Here is a 17,008-nt window from a genome sequence, read left to right on the forward strand (position 1 = left end):
CAGCGTGTTCATTTAAAAGTGATCATAGCTTCATTTTTCATACTTCATGTACACATTTGAGAGGTAAAATCACTGCTGGCAGTGTTTTGAACACTTAAGGGCACTTAAGGAAGAGCACGTATGGCCGACTTCCATTTTGTCTGAATGCCAGTGACATCCTAAGTGCACTTCTGGCATTACAGAGCAATCACAGCTTCTCCGATTCAGACACCTTCCACGTTTCATTGTCTGTGAAACGTTTAAGTGGAGCGTAAGGTTAGAAATCAGTGGCCGTGACATCTGACAGATGGTTAAAAATTATAATATCACAAGGAGAAGATAATCTTTATTTGGCTTTAAGGTTGATGATTCCTTATAAATAAAGAACCTTTAACGTGAAGAATGGAACCTTCATTTACACTAGGAAAAATAGTTCTTTTAAGAATTATTTGCAGGTTCTGTTAGAAACCTGAAGTGGTTATTTTGATGATTTAGAAATGTATTTGCAGTTATCTTTGGATCTTCTAAGTTTTTGTGGTTTACAGGTTAGCACTAGCTGTCCTGATGGTTTAATTGTGGATAAGTGTGTCATGACCAAAACACTACTCTTGTGGTTACGGTTAAGACCTTTTTGACACATACTGCTGGGAAAAAAGTGAGTCATTGGTCGGATTCAATCTTCTAACGGTGTAATTTTCCAAATTGACTTTGACCCCAACTACAATCAACAAAAAATCTTGTTTCAAACTCGTAAAAATGAAAGGATTTGGCCGGTGTGTGACATTTCTTTGCTCTGTTTTCAGACCAACTTGGCATATACGCCATGCTGTTGTTTATATATCTCATTCAGTCAAAGCATAGAGTTGTCAGCCTTAATCAGGCGTTTTATTGGCTTCCTTTAATATTCGCCCACAGTCAATTCACTGTTCTTTCCATATATTTACTTGTAACGTGATCTCAGCACGGAGACGCGATAAATGTGACGTGATTGTTTTTAAAGGTGAAATTTCTGATGCATCTTTAGCCGTCATAATTAACTTTCGTATGACTGTAAAACACTAAACCTAAAGATTATTGAGCTTATATTTTTTAAAATATAGTAGCCTACATATTGTATAAACTTAAGTTCAGTTAAAGTTGAGACTGAAGATGCTTCTAGCCTTTTGTAGTGGCATTGGAAACGTTTGATTGTGAGTTCTAAGGTGCCAGAATGATGGATGAGATGAAAGACAGTATTTTTTTAATAAAAGTCAGTGCTTTTGTCCAGCCTGCATGGAAGTATCCAAACAATTCCCTTCAAATCCTAAGATGCAACATATTAGTGCCCTAGATTCCTCTAATCTTCGGCCAGTCCTTGAAAACAAGGAGTGTGCACACCTGGGATAGGTGTGGGTAGCCCTCATTCTGTGATGCCATGGTTAATCTGAGGATTTTGATACTGTGACAATGCTGTCTGACCCTCATAGACTGGATGATCTGTTCTGTGGGTCTGTTTCGTGAGTGCAGTACAGAGACTGACACTGTGACTGTTACAGGTCACCTGAGCTTACGCTCTGTCCTTATTTGTTCCGTTTCAGTGTTTCTCTTCAGCACAGGTCTAAAATGAGAAGAACTTAGTGTTTAGTGTAAAATATATAAAGATTTTTGGGCACAATATGTTAATATGTGTTTGAATTTATAATTATTAATAATATTATGGTGCCACAATTTTTTTTTTTTTTAGTAATTTAGATTTTGTGTGTGTGGCATTTTAAACCTTATTAAAATGCCTTTACTATTGAGATAATAGTGTTAGATTTTCAAAGTTTGTAATTTTGAACAATTGTTTCAAAAGAAAGGCCATTCATTGCAACAGGGACAACAATAAATGAATAATATATATTTAAAAAATAAATAAATACATAAATAAATATGTAGGTCTATACACACAAACGAAATCTAGAAACAAAATATTTTATACTAAAATAGTTTATACAGATATTTATATTATTATTTTTTTATATAATTTTTATTTTACACACATAAATGAAAACTAGAAATTAAAAACTACATATTTTATGCAGTTATTATTAAAATATTATTACAATATTTATACAGATATTTATTTTGTTATTTGTTATATTATTTTATTATACACACAAATACAAAACTAGAAACAAAATATTGTATACAGTTATATTAAAATATTAAAATAGTTTGTACAAATATTTATATTATTTTTTATTATATATAGAGAGAGAGAGAGAGAGAGAGAGAGAGAGACAAATGACTACAAGAAACAAAATATTGTATAGTTATATTCAGATATTATTAAAATAGTTTATACAAATATTTATATTATTATTTTTTATAATATTTTTCTTACAGACACATAAAAATGAAAACTATAAATAAAATATTTTATAGTTATTATTAAAATATTATTAAAATATTTATACAGATATTTAAATTGTTATATTATTTTTTATTATACACACACATAAATGAAAACTGGAAACTAAATATTTTATTGTTATTGAGATGTTATTAAAATAGTTTATAAATAAATATATATATATATATATATATATATATATATATATATAATACAGTTATTATTAAAATATTATTAAAATATTAATACAGATATTTGTATTGGTATTTGTTTGTATTTTTGTTTTATACACACATACAAAAACTAGAAACAAACAAAGAAACAAAGAAACAAAAAAAAACATTTTATACTGTTTTAACAGACCGATACAAATGCCTGCATACAGTAAACACATACAGTGGTAAAGTAGTGCCATCATGTGGACAGAGAAAGATGGTTTGAAAGAAAGGAAATGCAACTTTAAATTATGCAAACAAAAGGTAACAAGAAACACATTAATAACAGAGACAGATTAATAACAGAACCAAAATGCACTGCTTTACTTTTACATAATATACCATTTTGAATGTATTTATTATTATTATTATTATTAATATATAATTATTATTATTATTATTATCGTTGTTGTTATTTATGTATGAGCAATTCACCATTTACATTTTTATCCCTTATTTTTCTAGTCGTGTTGGCACTCATTAGCTATATTTTTATTCTTGTTCTCTTGGAGTTCCATAATTTCCGTTTTCGTTTGTGAATTGTATTCAATACAGTAATAATAACAAATAATAATAATACAAACTATCACAAAACAACAACAAAAAAGATGTAGTGGCTTTTGCGCGTCTTGCTGTGACGCACAAAACGCGAACTCAACTCAACGCATCTTCAACGGTGACGCGACGCGACACAACAAACTGCAGCGTTTCCAAAGAACACGAGGTGTGAGTCACGCTGCTTTGCATATTACAGTAATTCCAGGAAGTTTTTTTAGGTCGGCTGTTTCCTGCACCTACGCCACCTTGTTTACCGTACTTCGCTGTCGAGCTCGACTTGTCGTTGTCTATTAAAAACTTGTTTTAAACGAGTATTCATATAACTATACTGAGGTTTATGTAGGTTAAAGCGCGAATAATGAAGCTGTTGTACCTGAAAGGTGTTGTGTTTTTCACCTTCATACCTGTAGTGCTAAATCTCAGACTTCTGGATGATGGATGGTCTCTAAACTGTACACAAGAGGTAAGATGATACATAAACACCATTGGATATTATACATATTTGTATATCTGTTAAATGTGTTCATGTAGACACTGATTTGTGGTCCCTTTGGGGTTTTATGTTTTGAATGAGGGTTATATTTCTGTGATCCATTGTTTCGTTCTTTCACTCTCTCCAGGAAATACAGTGTACAGCAGAGTTCAGTAAGTCTTGCTTGCTTTTTTTCTTTAGCATTCTTTATTATTGAGGGTTATATATTAACTGACCTTTGACTTGTTTTCCCCCACAGATAACTGCATGTATAAAGAATGGCTCATTCCTTCAGATTTTACTCCCAGTGGACCAGATGATTTAACAGTGAAAGTTGACGTAAGAAGCAATATGGAAGGTGATTTGGAGCCAGTGATTGTGGCAGAATGGAAAGCAAAGGATGATGGTGGGTAACTCACTATTTTGCATTATTTTAAAATCTATTTACTTGGACTTATCAAGTTTAATGCCAAGGGCAGCTTTAAAAGACATGTTTAATGGTTTAAAAATGGTTTATTTTCATTCTGTATTTCAATAAGAATTTATCTCGCAGTTTGCAGGAAGCATAATTCTTCATTTTTTTTTGCAGGAAGCATAATTCATTTGAATGGAACAGAGCTTGATGTGTTGAAGTCGTCCACCAATGAACATCTGTGTGTCCATTATAGGTTCCTTCAAGCTTTTAAGTCCATGAGAAATAAAGCTAGTGAAAAGGCAAGACTGATTATTTATTTGTATTTTTATTATTTATTGTATTTTCACAAATACTAACGTATCATACATATTATTATAGTGGTCCTTCTTTTTGGATAAAGTTGTGGTAGATCCAGACACCACATATGTAGTGACTGCCTCCAACCTTCCCAAGCCAAATTTAGAACACACCAGTTACAATGTCGAGAGAAAAGTTCATGTTCCAGGTAAGTAACAAATTTATAACAAAATATTTCTAAGTGACAATTTATATTCAGATTAACAACTCAGTTTCGATCTGTAACCACAGGCTGTGACAATCCTTTAATGCGAACGACCAAAATCTGTATTGAAAGAGGTGAGAGAAGAGCTTATTTACCACTGGTTTACCTTAATCAGATACATCTACAAACCCTGAGCACTTAAAGGAGAAGTCCACTTCCAGAACAAAAATTTACAAATAATGTACTCACTCCCTTGTCATCCAAGATGTTAATGTCTTTCTTCAGTTGTAAAGAAATCGTTTTTTGAGGAAAACATTTCAGGATTTTTCTCCATGTAATGGACTGATATGGTGCCCCAATTTTGAACTTCCAAAACGCAGTTTAAATGTGGCTTCAAACGATCCTAAATGCAGTTGTAAACAATCCAGAGGAAGAAGGGTCTTAACTAGAAAAAAGATCAGTTATTTTCATTTAAAAAAAATACGTTAAATGCTTTTTAATCTCAAACGCTCGTCTTGTTTTGCTCTCCCTAAACTCTGTGTATTATGGTTCATGACTCATGACAATCGTATTTTCTCCTTCAACTTCAAAAATCATTTCAAAATCATCCTACATCGCTGCAGAAGTACTGACCCAGTCTTTGCAAAGTAAACATGCAATGAAGATTAAACACCCTTAACAAAAAAGGTAAAACAGCGATATAGGATAATTTTGATTCACATGAGATGTGAATTTTTCAACATAACCTAACTGTCATGAACCGGAAAAAAACAGTTCAGGTAGAGACAAGATGAGCGTTTGACATTAAAAGGTATATAAATTATGTAAGACCCTTCTTCCTCAGGATCATTTACAACCGCATTTCGGATCGTTTGAAGCTAGTGCTGGGTTCGAGTCCACCTAAGTCGAGTCCGAGTCTTTAACCAGTCGAGTCCAAGACGAGTCCGAGTCCAAAATGGGCAGAGTCGGACATAAGTCCGAGTCCCAAAGGGCCTAGTTCAAATCCAAGTAAACACTACTGTTTGTCAGTATCTTAACATTGTTTTAACCCAAAGGGTTCCCAAACTCGGTCCTCGAGGGCCAGTGTCCTACAGAGTTTAGCTCCAGCCCCAATTAGACACACCTGAACCAGCTAATCAAGCTCTTACTAGGCATACTAGAAACTCCCTGGCAGGTATGTTGAGGCAAGTTGGAACTTAACTCCAGGACCAGGACCAAGTTTGGGCACCCCTGTTTTTAACTAAGAAAACGCAATGTCAATTGAAAAGCAAAAAGCAAAGAAAAGCAAACCTCTAGTGGATCATGACATTTTGATTTCACAACATCTCATAATTAGTGTCGTGGTCTGCTTAGCAAGCTTAAAGTCATGTAACAGAAGTTATGGCTGACTTATGTCTTGTGACACATTTTAGAGTGAAACAGGCTTTAGAATGTGATAAATTATAGGTCAGGACTTGACTTTATTCATTGATATAGTAAATGTATAAATTCAAGGGTGGGGGTTTTCCGTCAACTGTTTCTGGACTCGGATGGACTCGGCATATTTTTCGAGTCCGAAAGGCTCGAGTCGGAGTCAAGTCAGAGTAAAAATGCATCCGAGTCTGTGACAAGTCCGAGTCGCCTAAAAGTTGTACTCGAGACCGGACTCGAGTCCGAGTGCGAGTCGGAGTACCCCCTCCTATTTGAAGCCGCATTTTAACTGTATTTTGGAAGTTCAAAATCAGGGCACCATACCAGTTCATTATATGGAGAAAAATCCTGAAATGTTTCCCTTAAAAAACATAATTTCTTTACGGCTGAAGAAAGAAAGACATGAACATTTTGGATGACAAGGGGTGAGTACATTATCTGTAAATTTTTGTTTGGTAGTGGACTTCTACTTTAAGTGCTAATGTATGCATACACTTTAAATACTCTGAGATTTATTTTGGTTTCTTATTCTCTTAGGGGATACATGGCAACCCAATATTACTGTAGGAAGGAGCACAGCTGTGAATGGCAAGGACGTGCTGTATGTTGCATTTAATCCTGGAGAGAACGCAGAAAAATATATTGTTTTTATGAAGTGCAACAGGGACAGAAAAATGGAGACTCTTTATAAGGTAAGACATTTTATCTGTATGTCTATTTATATATCCAAATAAATAAGACTGTTTTTTAAAGAGTGTTTTGTGTGTGTGTGTGTGTGTGTGTGTGTTAAGGGGAACAAGTCATTACTAAATGTGACATTTGACTTGGAGAAGTGGCCACGTACATGCTGTAATTTTGAAGTTCAGGTTTGTACACCTATACAAACATAAAATGTTACTGATAAAACAATTTGTGTATTGATTTAATAGTATTTTTTTTCCATTTAGATCCAGCCGTTTTTCCAAAAGTGTGCCAACGACTGTCGTCGAAGGACTCACAGTTTTAGCATATGTGGTCCTGGTGTGTATGGAAACAGCTTCATCTTTTAAATGAGTGAGAAAAGCATAATGCCATTTTACTAATTTTATGTATGTTCCACAGTACCAACAAGCCCTCCTGAGAACAACTCAGCACTTTGGATAATTTGTGCTGGATTATGCCTTTTATTTTGTGCCATTGGTATTTGTGCTATTTATTTCCACCGCAGGAAACCACCGAAAGGTAAGCAGTGACATTTAAGATGGATATTCTTATCTTTAAAGATTTCAATCATGTTACACAACAGCGGCAGTGATGTCTTTGAAGAGTAACTTCCTGTGGTTAGCCACACAGACAATGCTGGGACTGAAATATTACATCTAATATGCAGTAAATAATCATTTGTAATGAATGTCCCTGTTTCTAATTTTCAATTTTTTTTAAATTCAGATGGAGGAAAGCCACTGGAAAAACCACCTCTAGAACCGCCAGTTTCAACTGGCCCGCGATCTGTATTAATCATCTACTCCAGAGATCATCCCCTTTATACAGACATAGTTCTAAAGCTCTGCGCCTTCCTGCGGGCCAAATGCGGCACTGAGGTCGTGCTGGACCTACTTGATACGACTTGGCTCGGCACCATCGGACGGCTACAGTGGCTTGAGGAAAAAAAGCGAAAGATTGAGGAGTCGTCAGGTAAAATCTTGGTTCTTTGCTCCCGAGGAATGCAAGCCAAATGGGGGGCGATGTGTGGAGAACCTCGCATCCTCCTCCGGGAGGACGTCCGATCTCCGATTGGTGATATGCTGACTCTCGCCCTTCAGCTGATTACACCTGATATGCAGCGTCCGGCTTCCTACGGGAAGTATTTGGTGGCTTACTTTGATGACGTATGCACTGAAGGCGATGTGCCATCTATGTTTGACATTGCAGTCAAATATAAGCTGATGAAGCATTTTGAGGAGATCTATTTTCGTATACTCGATGTGGAGAAGTATCAGCAGGGAGTTAAGCACTGTGTTGAGGGTATTGGAAAGGACGAGTACTTCAATTGCCCCTCGGGCGAGGCTTTGAGGAATGCTATCGAAGCTTTCCAAGCACACCAAATGAAGAATCCGGACTGGTTTGAGAACGAGTGCGTTGCCAGCGAGGAGGAAGTGAGAGGGGAAGCCGATCCACTTCTTGAGATGCCCATGCAGCCGATATATGAATTAACACCGGTGCTAAACAGCGGACTACCGATCCTTGTGAAGGAGGTAGACATCAATCGTGAACCCCAGAGCGTCTGCGCCGTAATTCCCCAAATTCAAGAGAACCCTGAAGAGTCGTCCGTGGTGATTATTAATCCGAGAGTCCAGCCAGACCACAGTGAAGTACTTTCCTATTATCCAGCAATGGAACGTCCTCTTGAATTACCCAGCGTGATTGATTTTGGGACACCAGTGGATCCACAAATGTACCCGTGTCTCCTTGCTGAACCAGGACCGGTGGAAACCTCACATCCTCCTTTGGCGTTTCCAATGGGGGAACTGTCAGATAATTGTCTGACGGACAGCAGAAAGCGCTTTTTGATAGCACCTCCACCCTCAATGGAAGACAGCTTCCATCTGTATCAGGAGATGGACATGTCCCAGCCGGTGGAGATGGAGGAAAGTGAAATGGAGGGCGCTTCTGAGACGAGACCCTCACGAGGGTCCGATCAGGGATATGGTTCCAGGTATTCCACAGTGAGGGAGGACCCCAAGTTGCAGCAAGACCTTTCCTCTCTGGCCAAGTTACAAATGGACCTCTTCCTAACCAGCCCAATCTCTTCTGGTTTCTGCACCAAAACAGTGGAGACCTGAATTTCTTGTGTGTCTATTGGCTGTTTTTTGTAGGGTTGCGTCGATAAATTGATGCAGAATCATTTCTCGATTTCCGAATGCATCGCGTTTCTCTTCCGGATCTGAGCTTAGTTTTGAACAGCAGATGGCACTGCATTCTTTAGAAACAACCATACTCTGCTTGGTTCTTGTGCCTTACACACACTTGAAACTAAAATAATCGTTCATTCAGTTCAAAAAGGTTGAATGAATTACAAGGGTGTTCACAGTGGGCTGCATTTACATTAATCTCACATCATAAATGCATTCTAAGCCCAGGCGCAATTCTTCAACTCTTCAGCGCTTTTCCTTGAGGGCATTTGAGTGTGTGGTTAAAAACTAGGATAGAACGCCATCTTCTGTTTAAAATTAACCCCAGAATCGATTCCAGAGAGAATGGCCCTGTCCCAAATCATACCCTATATCCTCGCAGTCTTCTTCTGAGTCCACAGTTTTGTGACATAATGCTGCTTTGACTGTCAGGAAGTCTGCCAGCAGAAGTGCGCATCAAGGGCGCACAGCGGGCCGCAAAGGGAGCGCTCACGAGTACCCTTCTGAAAGCTAAAACAAAGAATGGGACACCCTATGGTTTTGTGGACTTAACGGACACGTACATGCGGTGGCCATTGCAAGTCTGCAAGACCGTAAGTGCACATGAAGTGTGCCATTTGGGACAGGGCCAGTGTGTGCAGTTAAAAACTAGATTAGAGTGCCATCTGCTGTTAAAAACTAACCTCAGGATCGATTCCAGAGAAAATGGCCCTGTCCCAAATCGCACCCTAAACCCTCGTGGTCTTCCTCTGAGTCCACACTTTCGTGACATAACGCCGCTTTGACTGTCGGGTGGAAGTCTGCCGCAGAGCTCGCTTCAGTGCAGGCTCAGCAGAAGTGTGCATCGAGGGTGCATAGTGGCCACAAAGGGGGCACTCGCGAGCATCCTTCTGAAATCCAAAATGATGAATGGGACAACCTACAGCAGTATTTCTCAACCATGGTCTTGGGGCGCCCCCAAACACTACTCATTTTGTATGTCTCCCTTATCTGACACACCCATTTCAGGCCCTGGAGTTTCTTCTAATGAACCTACTAGTAGAATCAGGTGTGTTTGATTAGGGAGACACACAAAATGTGCAGTGTTGGGGGGGGCGCTCAGGACCAGGGTTGAGAAACACTGCCCTACGGTCTCGTGGACTTAACCGACATGCATGCATGGCAGCCATTGTAAGTCTGCAAGACTGTAAGTGCACATGAAGTATGCCATTTGGGACAGAGCCAGTGTGCAGTTAAAAACAAGATTAGAGCGCCATCTGCTGTTAAAACCTAACTTTAGAATCGATTCTAGAGAAAATGTCCCTGTCCCAAATCGCACCCTAAACCCTCGTGGTCTTCCTCTGAGTCCACATTTTCGTGACATAACGCCGCTTTGACTGTCGGGTGGAAGTCTGCCGCAGAGCTCGCTTCAGTGCAGGCTCAGCAGAAGTGTGCATCGAGGGTGCATAGTGGCCACAAAGGGGGCACTCGCGAGCATCCTTCTGAAATCCAAAATGATGATTGGGACAACCTACAGCAGTATTTCTCAACCATGGTCTTGGGCGCCCCCAAACACTACTCATTTTGTATGTCTCCCTTATCTGACACACCCATTTCAGGCCCTGGAGTTTCTTCTAATGAACCTACGAGTAGAATCAGGTGTGTTTGATTAGGGAGACACACAAAATGTGCAGTGTTGGGGGGGCGCTCAGGACCAGGGTTGAGAAACACTGCCCTACGGTCTCGTGGACTTAACCGACATGCGTGCATGGCAGCCATTGTAAGTCTGCAAGACTGTAAGTGCACATGAAGTATGCCATTTGGGACAGAGCCAGTGTGCAGTTAGAGCGCCATCTGCTGTTAAAACCTAACTTTAGAATCGATTCCAAAGAGAATGGCCCTGTCCCAAAACGCACCCTAAACCCTTGCGGTCTTCCTCCGAGTCCACACTTTAGTGACGCAGTGGCGCTTTGACTGGCAGGTAGAAGTCTTGCTGCAGAGCTCGCTTGAGTGTGGGCTCAGCAGAAGTGCACATCGAGGGCGCACAGCGGCCGCATAGAGGGGCATTCGCGAGCACCCTTCTGAAAGCTGAAATGACAAATGGGACACCCTACTGTCTTGTGGACTTAACAGACACATGCATAAGGCACCCATTATAAGTCTGCAAGACCGTAAGTGCACATGCCATTTGGGACAGGGCCAATCTAGTTGCATTCGTAAAATCTCAGAATTGATTCACAAATCGCGATGCATCGATTTATCGTCAAACCCTAGTTTTTTGATTTGCAGAATACTGTAGTGTCATGGCAGGATGTTTTTGAACAGTCTATGGTTGGTCGTCACTCCTAAAACATTTGAACTATTTGTGTCAACAGAAACAGGAAACAGACTAGATGGACAAGTTTGATGATCAGCTGTTTTATAAATGATTACGTGTTATATATTTATTATCAGTAACAAGACATAAACACAAGGGTGTGATCAGTTCACTTTTACTGTGGAGCAGAACAAGAATCTTGTTAAACAGCTTAATATAGAACAGCACAGCACATGATTTTAAGCTTATGTTTAGCCACTGAACACAAGTCTAAATAATTTGGTTGGGCTTGCAATGTTACTTTTTTGTATTGTTTATTCATATTAATTGCTCATGAAATGTTTTGTTGTATTATATTGCACTATTTTTTTATTTGTTTATTCCAGTTCAACAGCTATACCCATCTACTATGGAATTTGTATATAGTATTAGAAGTAAATTTCTAAAGCAGCATTCTTTGGTAATCTTCTGTCGTGTGCTTTTCACTACAATTTAGTTATAGATTCACTTTACTTGCATCAAATTTTAATCCAACTTTGGACCTCAAATTACTCGTTAACCAATTTAACCAGGATGCTTCCAGACCCTTGCAGCTGTTGCAGTGCAAATAATGTCTTACGTAAACACAAAACTTAATTTGCAAACTAAAGCCCTTGTAAGAAAATTCTCTGTAAAACATTTATGTGGATAAATAGAGAGAGGTGGGGCTGGAAGTCGCTCTCCTTATCAAAAAGGTTATGTACATACACTAAAACCTGTAGTTTAAAAAACATGCGTAGTATGCAGTGGTATATATTTGTCAGGTTAAATACTGCGCAATGAGGCACAAAAATCCCATAATGCACTTTCGGCCTGCATATTTAACACGTTTTGCTCACCCTGTACCCCAATCCTCAAAGCACAAGAGTAATAATATGTTAGAATAAGGATGCATGTTTGTTAGTAATTACATATTATATATATAATACTCTGTTTTAAAACTAAAAGTGACAGGACAACTCAATTCTCACAGTTAAAGTGACAGCTCTCCCAAAAATTATGAATTTCGCACTTCAGAAGATGTTTTGAAAAATGTGTACACACAATGAAGTTCAGTGGGGTCCAAACCAACATTGTTTGGACCCCATAGCCTTTCATTAAATGCACAGAAACATATCTTCTTTTGTGTTACAGAAGAAAGCAAGTCATAAGGGTGCATAAATATCAGAATTTTCCATTTTGGATGAACTGTCCTTTTAAGGTGAAGAATTTGGGGGGTGAGAAACATGGATATTAAGCTTTGACATATTTGTTTCTGGTGTAAATCGTAGTGTGACTAATGAGCTTGGAAATATACATATTTAGATTCTCATTTAGACACGGATGCACTGCGTGTAGATTAATGGATAATGTCCTCTTGCAATCTGTCTATCAGCACTGTAACAATTATCATGGCTGGTCAAAATGTTATTAATTGCGATAATCATACCTCATTTACTGGCACGAATGATATGGCATCTGGAATTGAGCAGATAAACGGACTCGTTTGTGATTTCAACCATGAGGTTCTGTAAAGAGAGGTAGCCTTGTACAAACTGATGATGATAATATGTCTGGTAGGAACCAGCAATGGAGTTTGGTCATTAAAGATGGATTACAGTTATCCTCATAGATCCTATTCTTAAAGTAGCCTATTATTACATTAAGGAACATTATGAATCTGTATCATACACCGTTCGGCAGTTTTCCATTCCTAAGTACCACAAAGTATTTCAGATAGGAAAGGACTACATCACATTCACAATTTGAAGTGTACACCAAGCCTAACAAGTCACAAGGCATATTTACACTTTTGACAAGTGCATTTAGGAACATCTCTTGACAAGGTGTCTGGAAACACTATAAACACGTGTCTACATTAGCGTACTGTCAGTTAAGGACGTTTTTACATACAAAATAAATTATACAACATTGCACTTATTTCCTCAGTTGAATAGTCCTCACGTAATTAAAGTGCCTCTCAAAACAAGTGCAAATCAAAGATTCTCGTATCATCATATATAAGCACTGGTTGACAGTCACATCCCAATACATTAAGTATATACTGCAGAGGTCACAGGAGGGAATGTTTTTCATTGGCACATTGAGTGGTTTGGTTGTAGCACCTGTTGAGAGTGGAGGAGCACGACAGGACGTTCATAAGGAGAGGTACTACAGACATAAATGTAGATTTCCATCTCAAAATACTGGCTAATATTGTCATAAACATTGAATACGTAATCTAAAATCGGTTAGCTATTTAGGGCATGTCTGACACAGATGATATTTTGGATTTAGGCCAATAGCTAATAAACCTAATTTTTCATGTTTTGTACAGAATCCTAATTTTGCCTATTGTTGGTAATTGGCTGAGTTTTATTGTTTTATTAACAAGCTAAATGAACAACCTTTTGCAAGCAAGTCTGATAATTAGCAACCACTGAGTTAATAACATAAACACATTTTTTAAGGAGTTCTCAAGTTATATTATGCACACCTGTGAAAATGTAATTACATGATTGCTCATTTGCATACTGCATTTCTCTCAGTAATTTTCGTCCTAACTGACAAACTGTTAAGTATGGAAGCCCATTTCCGTCACTGAATAAAAAATAAAAAAGGTAATTACGACTTTTTATCTCACAGTGCAATTCTCACTTTTGTTTTCTCAAAATTGTAATTGTGAGTTCAGTTCTGAGGGGAAATAGCTGATATTTTCTTAGAATTGGGAGTTTATATCTCGCAATTCTGCCTCTTTGTTTAGAATTGTGAGTTTATATCTCGCAATTCTGCCTCTTTGTTTAGAATTGTGAGTTTATATCTTGCAATTCTGCCTCTTTGTTTAGAATTGCGAGTTTATATCTTGCAATTGTGACTTTTTTTTCCCTCAGAATTGTTTATATTTCACAATTCTGACTTTTTTTCTCAGAATTGCAAGTTTATATCATGCAACTGTGATGTTTTTTCCTCAGAATTGTTTATATCTCACAATTTTTACTTTTTTCTCAGAATTACACGTTTTTCAATTGTTAATTTTTTCCTAAGAATTGTGTTTATATCTCGCAATTGAAACTTTTCTCAGAATTGCGAGTTTATATATGGTAATTATGACTTTTTCCCCTCAAAATTGTTTATATCTCACAGTAGTGACTTTTTTCCCTCAGAATTGTTTATATCTTGCAATTCTGACTTTTTTAACAAAATTGCGAGTTTAGGCCTATATCTCGCAAATGTGACTTTTTTCCTTAGAATTGTGTTGATATCTTACTATTCCAACTTTTTTCTCAGAATTGCAAGTTTATATCATGCAACTGTGACGTTTTTTCTTAAAATTGTGAGTTATCGTAATTGTGATTTTTTTTTTCTCAAAATTGTTTATATCTTGCAATTCTGACTTTTTTTTCCTCAGAATTGTTTATATTTCACAATTCTGACTTTTTTTCTCAGAATTACAAGTTTATATCTTGCAATTGTGACCTTTTTTCCTCAGAATTGTTTATATCTCACAATTTTTACTTTTTTCTCAGAATTACACGTTTTTCAATTGTTAATTTTTTCATCAGAATTGTGTTTATATCTCGCAATTGAAACTTTTCTCAGAATTGTGAGTTTATATATCGCAATTGTGACTCAAAACTGTTCTGAATTTTTTCCCTCAGAATTGACAGTTTATATTTAGTAACTTGTGAGACACTAACTTGCAATTGTAAGAAAAAAGGCAGAATTACGAGATAAAAGTCGCAATTACCTTTTTAAATGTTCCTTCAGTGGCGGAAACGTGCTTCAATAGGAGTTAAGACATAAACAAAATACTGTTTTTTGTAACTTTAAAATAAAGCGCGAAAAATTACAAAACGTTTCGTCAATTTTTAACGCTCGCAGCTGACGGTACTGTGCAATGGTTACTTCCGTCCGCGCGTTTTTCCCGCGCTCTGACTTAAACCACCTCATAATCCGTACTTTCGTCACAATACATTTTTGATTTATGTATTTATTAACTGGTTTGCGTATTTAAATCTTAATTTTGATTACAAGGGATGTAAGCACCTGTAGTACCTCCCCTCAAAAGGGCTGATGCACACTGTGTAGTACGTGGCCTCCGGTCAACGCCAGTCCCTAATGAGCATCTACGACTGAGTATTGACAGCCAGCGTGTTCACATAGCCATGAGGACACATGTCGTTTTCGGAAACGCAGTGGGAGAACTGGGCTGGGTTGCTCCCGCGCCCACGTGCAAACCTCCGGACACCTCTTAAGGACATGCACTGTTCGACCAGCTCCAGGCACTTGCACCCCAAGAAGAAGATGTTCTTGAACATGAAAACCGATATGGGTGTTTTGTAAACAAAGACGAGGAAACATCTGACCACCAAGAGCGGTGCGTTGAGCAGCACGCCGGTGAAGAACCTCGCCCATACCCAGCGACAGTTCATCTCCGAGGCCGTCAACTCGTAAAGCCAAACAACCGGAACGGCCAGCGCGATGAAGTAGACGGATATAACCGTGTACCTAAGGTATATGCTGGGGATTTCGTTTTTAAGGAGCAGTTCCACCAGCGTGAAGCTGTCCAGGATGTCTAAGCAGGTGCTCATGAAGCAGCCTTGGGAGTGAAAGCGTGTGGCACCGTTGGGGTCTTCAATGATGGAGTTGATGAGGCAGTAAAGCAAAGGCGCGCACAGCAGCATGGTTATTTTGAACCCCGTGATGCCGAACGGCACCTTCAGGGCGATCAGATCCAGGATGGACGTTTCCAGAACGAGCACCACTTTCGGGGTGGACGCGATCACGTAGATGAGCCATGCCAGGTACGCGAAGGTGAACTCCCCGAGGTTGCATCCGAAGATGGAGCTCTTCTGGTGGAAGCCACACGCTCGTTCCCGCTTGCTCCTGGCGTTTTTCATGAAGAAAATCGCCCACCCCGATATAACCACCAAATCCGTGGCGATCCACGAGCACCAGTAGAGATCCGTGAAGATGATGAGGTAGAAATCCAGCATGCCTCCTTGGAGAACGAGCACGAGGAAACACAGGATCTTGTAAAACAGGTTCTTACTAGACCTCTGCACGAACAGAGGGGTGGACTGCATGAATTCGCCCGATGTCATGGTGTAAGACTGAGGCTGAGCTGTGGCTGAGGAGGAGACCAGGGGCTGGGAGCTGCCCTCCTCGAGGTTGGCACTGCCGCTGGTAGTCTGCGTGTCCCTCCTGGACGCGACGCTTCGGATGAACAGCAGCTGTCCGTTTTCTGGTGCTGAGGAGACAGGTGAGTCGGGCTGGGAGATGTCTTTTATGATTTCAGCAGTCATTGTATTCATGCCTTCTCCTCCCGACTTGTTTTGGCTCTGCTAGTGTAATGATAGCCGCTCAAGGGGGCAGAGGAGGAAATCCCGTTATGGAATTGTGTTGGAATGGAACGGGCACTTACCGAATCCCTCCTAATGAAACCTGATAAATAATGAGGTCAAGTCAGCGATTAAAACAGCGAAGCTGATATTCGTTAAATGTTTTAAACATTTCATATCCCCGTTTAAAATTATAGTAGGCTACTGAATTTATTTTGTTTTCGTAATCAAAAAGTAAATGTCGTTTTTGTATTAATAATCTATAATTTACGCCTATTTCACGAAATAGCCATTTAATGTTACAGATGTACTTAAAATATTACTAAATAAACTAGTCACTTTATTATTGATTGACTGATTGCGTTATTTAATTTAAAGTATTTACTCTGGTCTTAGGCCTATTTAAGTTTTTGAGTGCTTTGAGTGTTGAATGAAAATTGTTGGAAGTAAAAGCTTTTTTACTGCAAACAGTTCATTTGTGACCCTGGACCACAAAACCAGTCATAAGGGTCAATTTTTCTAAATTGAGATCAATA

General features: G+C 38.6%; 2 protein-coding genes across 2 annotated transcripts; one reads left to right on the plus strand and one right to left on the minus strand.

Moving 5' to 3' along the window:
• Window positions 1–3,280: 3,280 nt before the first annotated feature.
• Window positions 3,281–9,757, plus strand: il17ra1a (interleukin 17 receptor A1a). The gene is made up of 11 exons (XM_051107281.1): window positions 3,281–3,589; window positions 3,747–3,771; window positions 3,858–4,004; window positions 4,188–4,312; window positions 4,392–4,518; window positions 4,602–4,649; window positions 6,463–6,617; window positions 6,717–6,791; window positions 6,873–6,945; window positions 7,027–7,146; window positions 7,354–9,757. Exons 1-11 carry the CDS (start codon window positions 3,485–3,487, stop codon window positions 8,745–8,747), a joined length of 2,394 nt encoding a protein of 797 aa, XP_050963238.1. The 5' UTR covers window positions 3,281–3,484; the 3' UTR covers window positions 8,748–9,757.
• Window positions 9,758–11,212: 1,455 nt separating this feature from the next.
• Window positions 11,213–16,578, minus strand: tmem121b (transmembrane protein 121B). The gene has a single exon (XM_051107283.1). It carries the CDS (start codon window positions 16,443–16,445, stop codon window positions 15,258–15,260), a length of 1,188 nt encoding a protein of 395 aa, XP_050963240.1. The 5' UTR covers window positions 16,446–16,578; the 3' UTR covers window positions 11,213–15,257.
• Between the last annotated feature and the right edge of the window lie 430 nt (window positions 16,579–17,008).

Source organism: Labeo rohita, chromosome 4 (genome assembly GCF_022985175.1).
Source record: "Labeo rohita strain BAU-BD-2019 chromosome 4, IGBB_LRoh.1.0, whole genome shotgun sequence".
Taxonomy (NCBI): domain Eukaryota; kingdom Metazoa; phylum Chordata; class Actinopteri; order Cypriniformes; family Cyprinidae; genus Labeo; species Labeo rohita.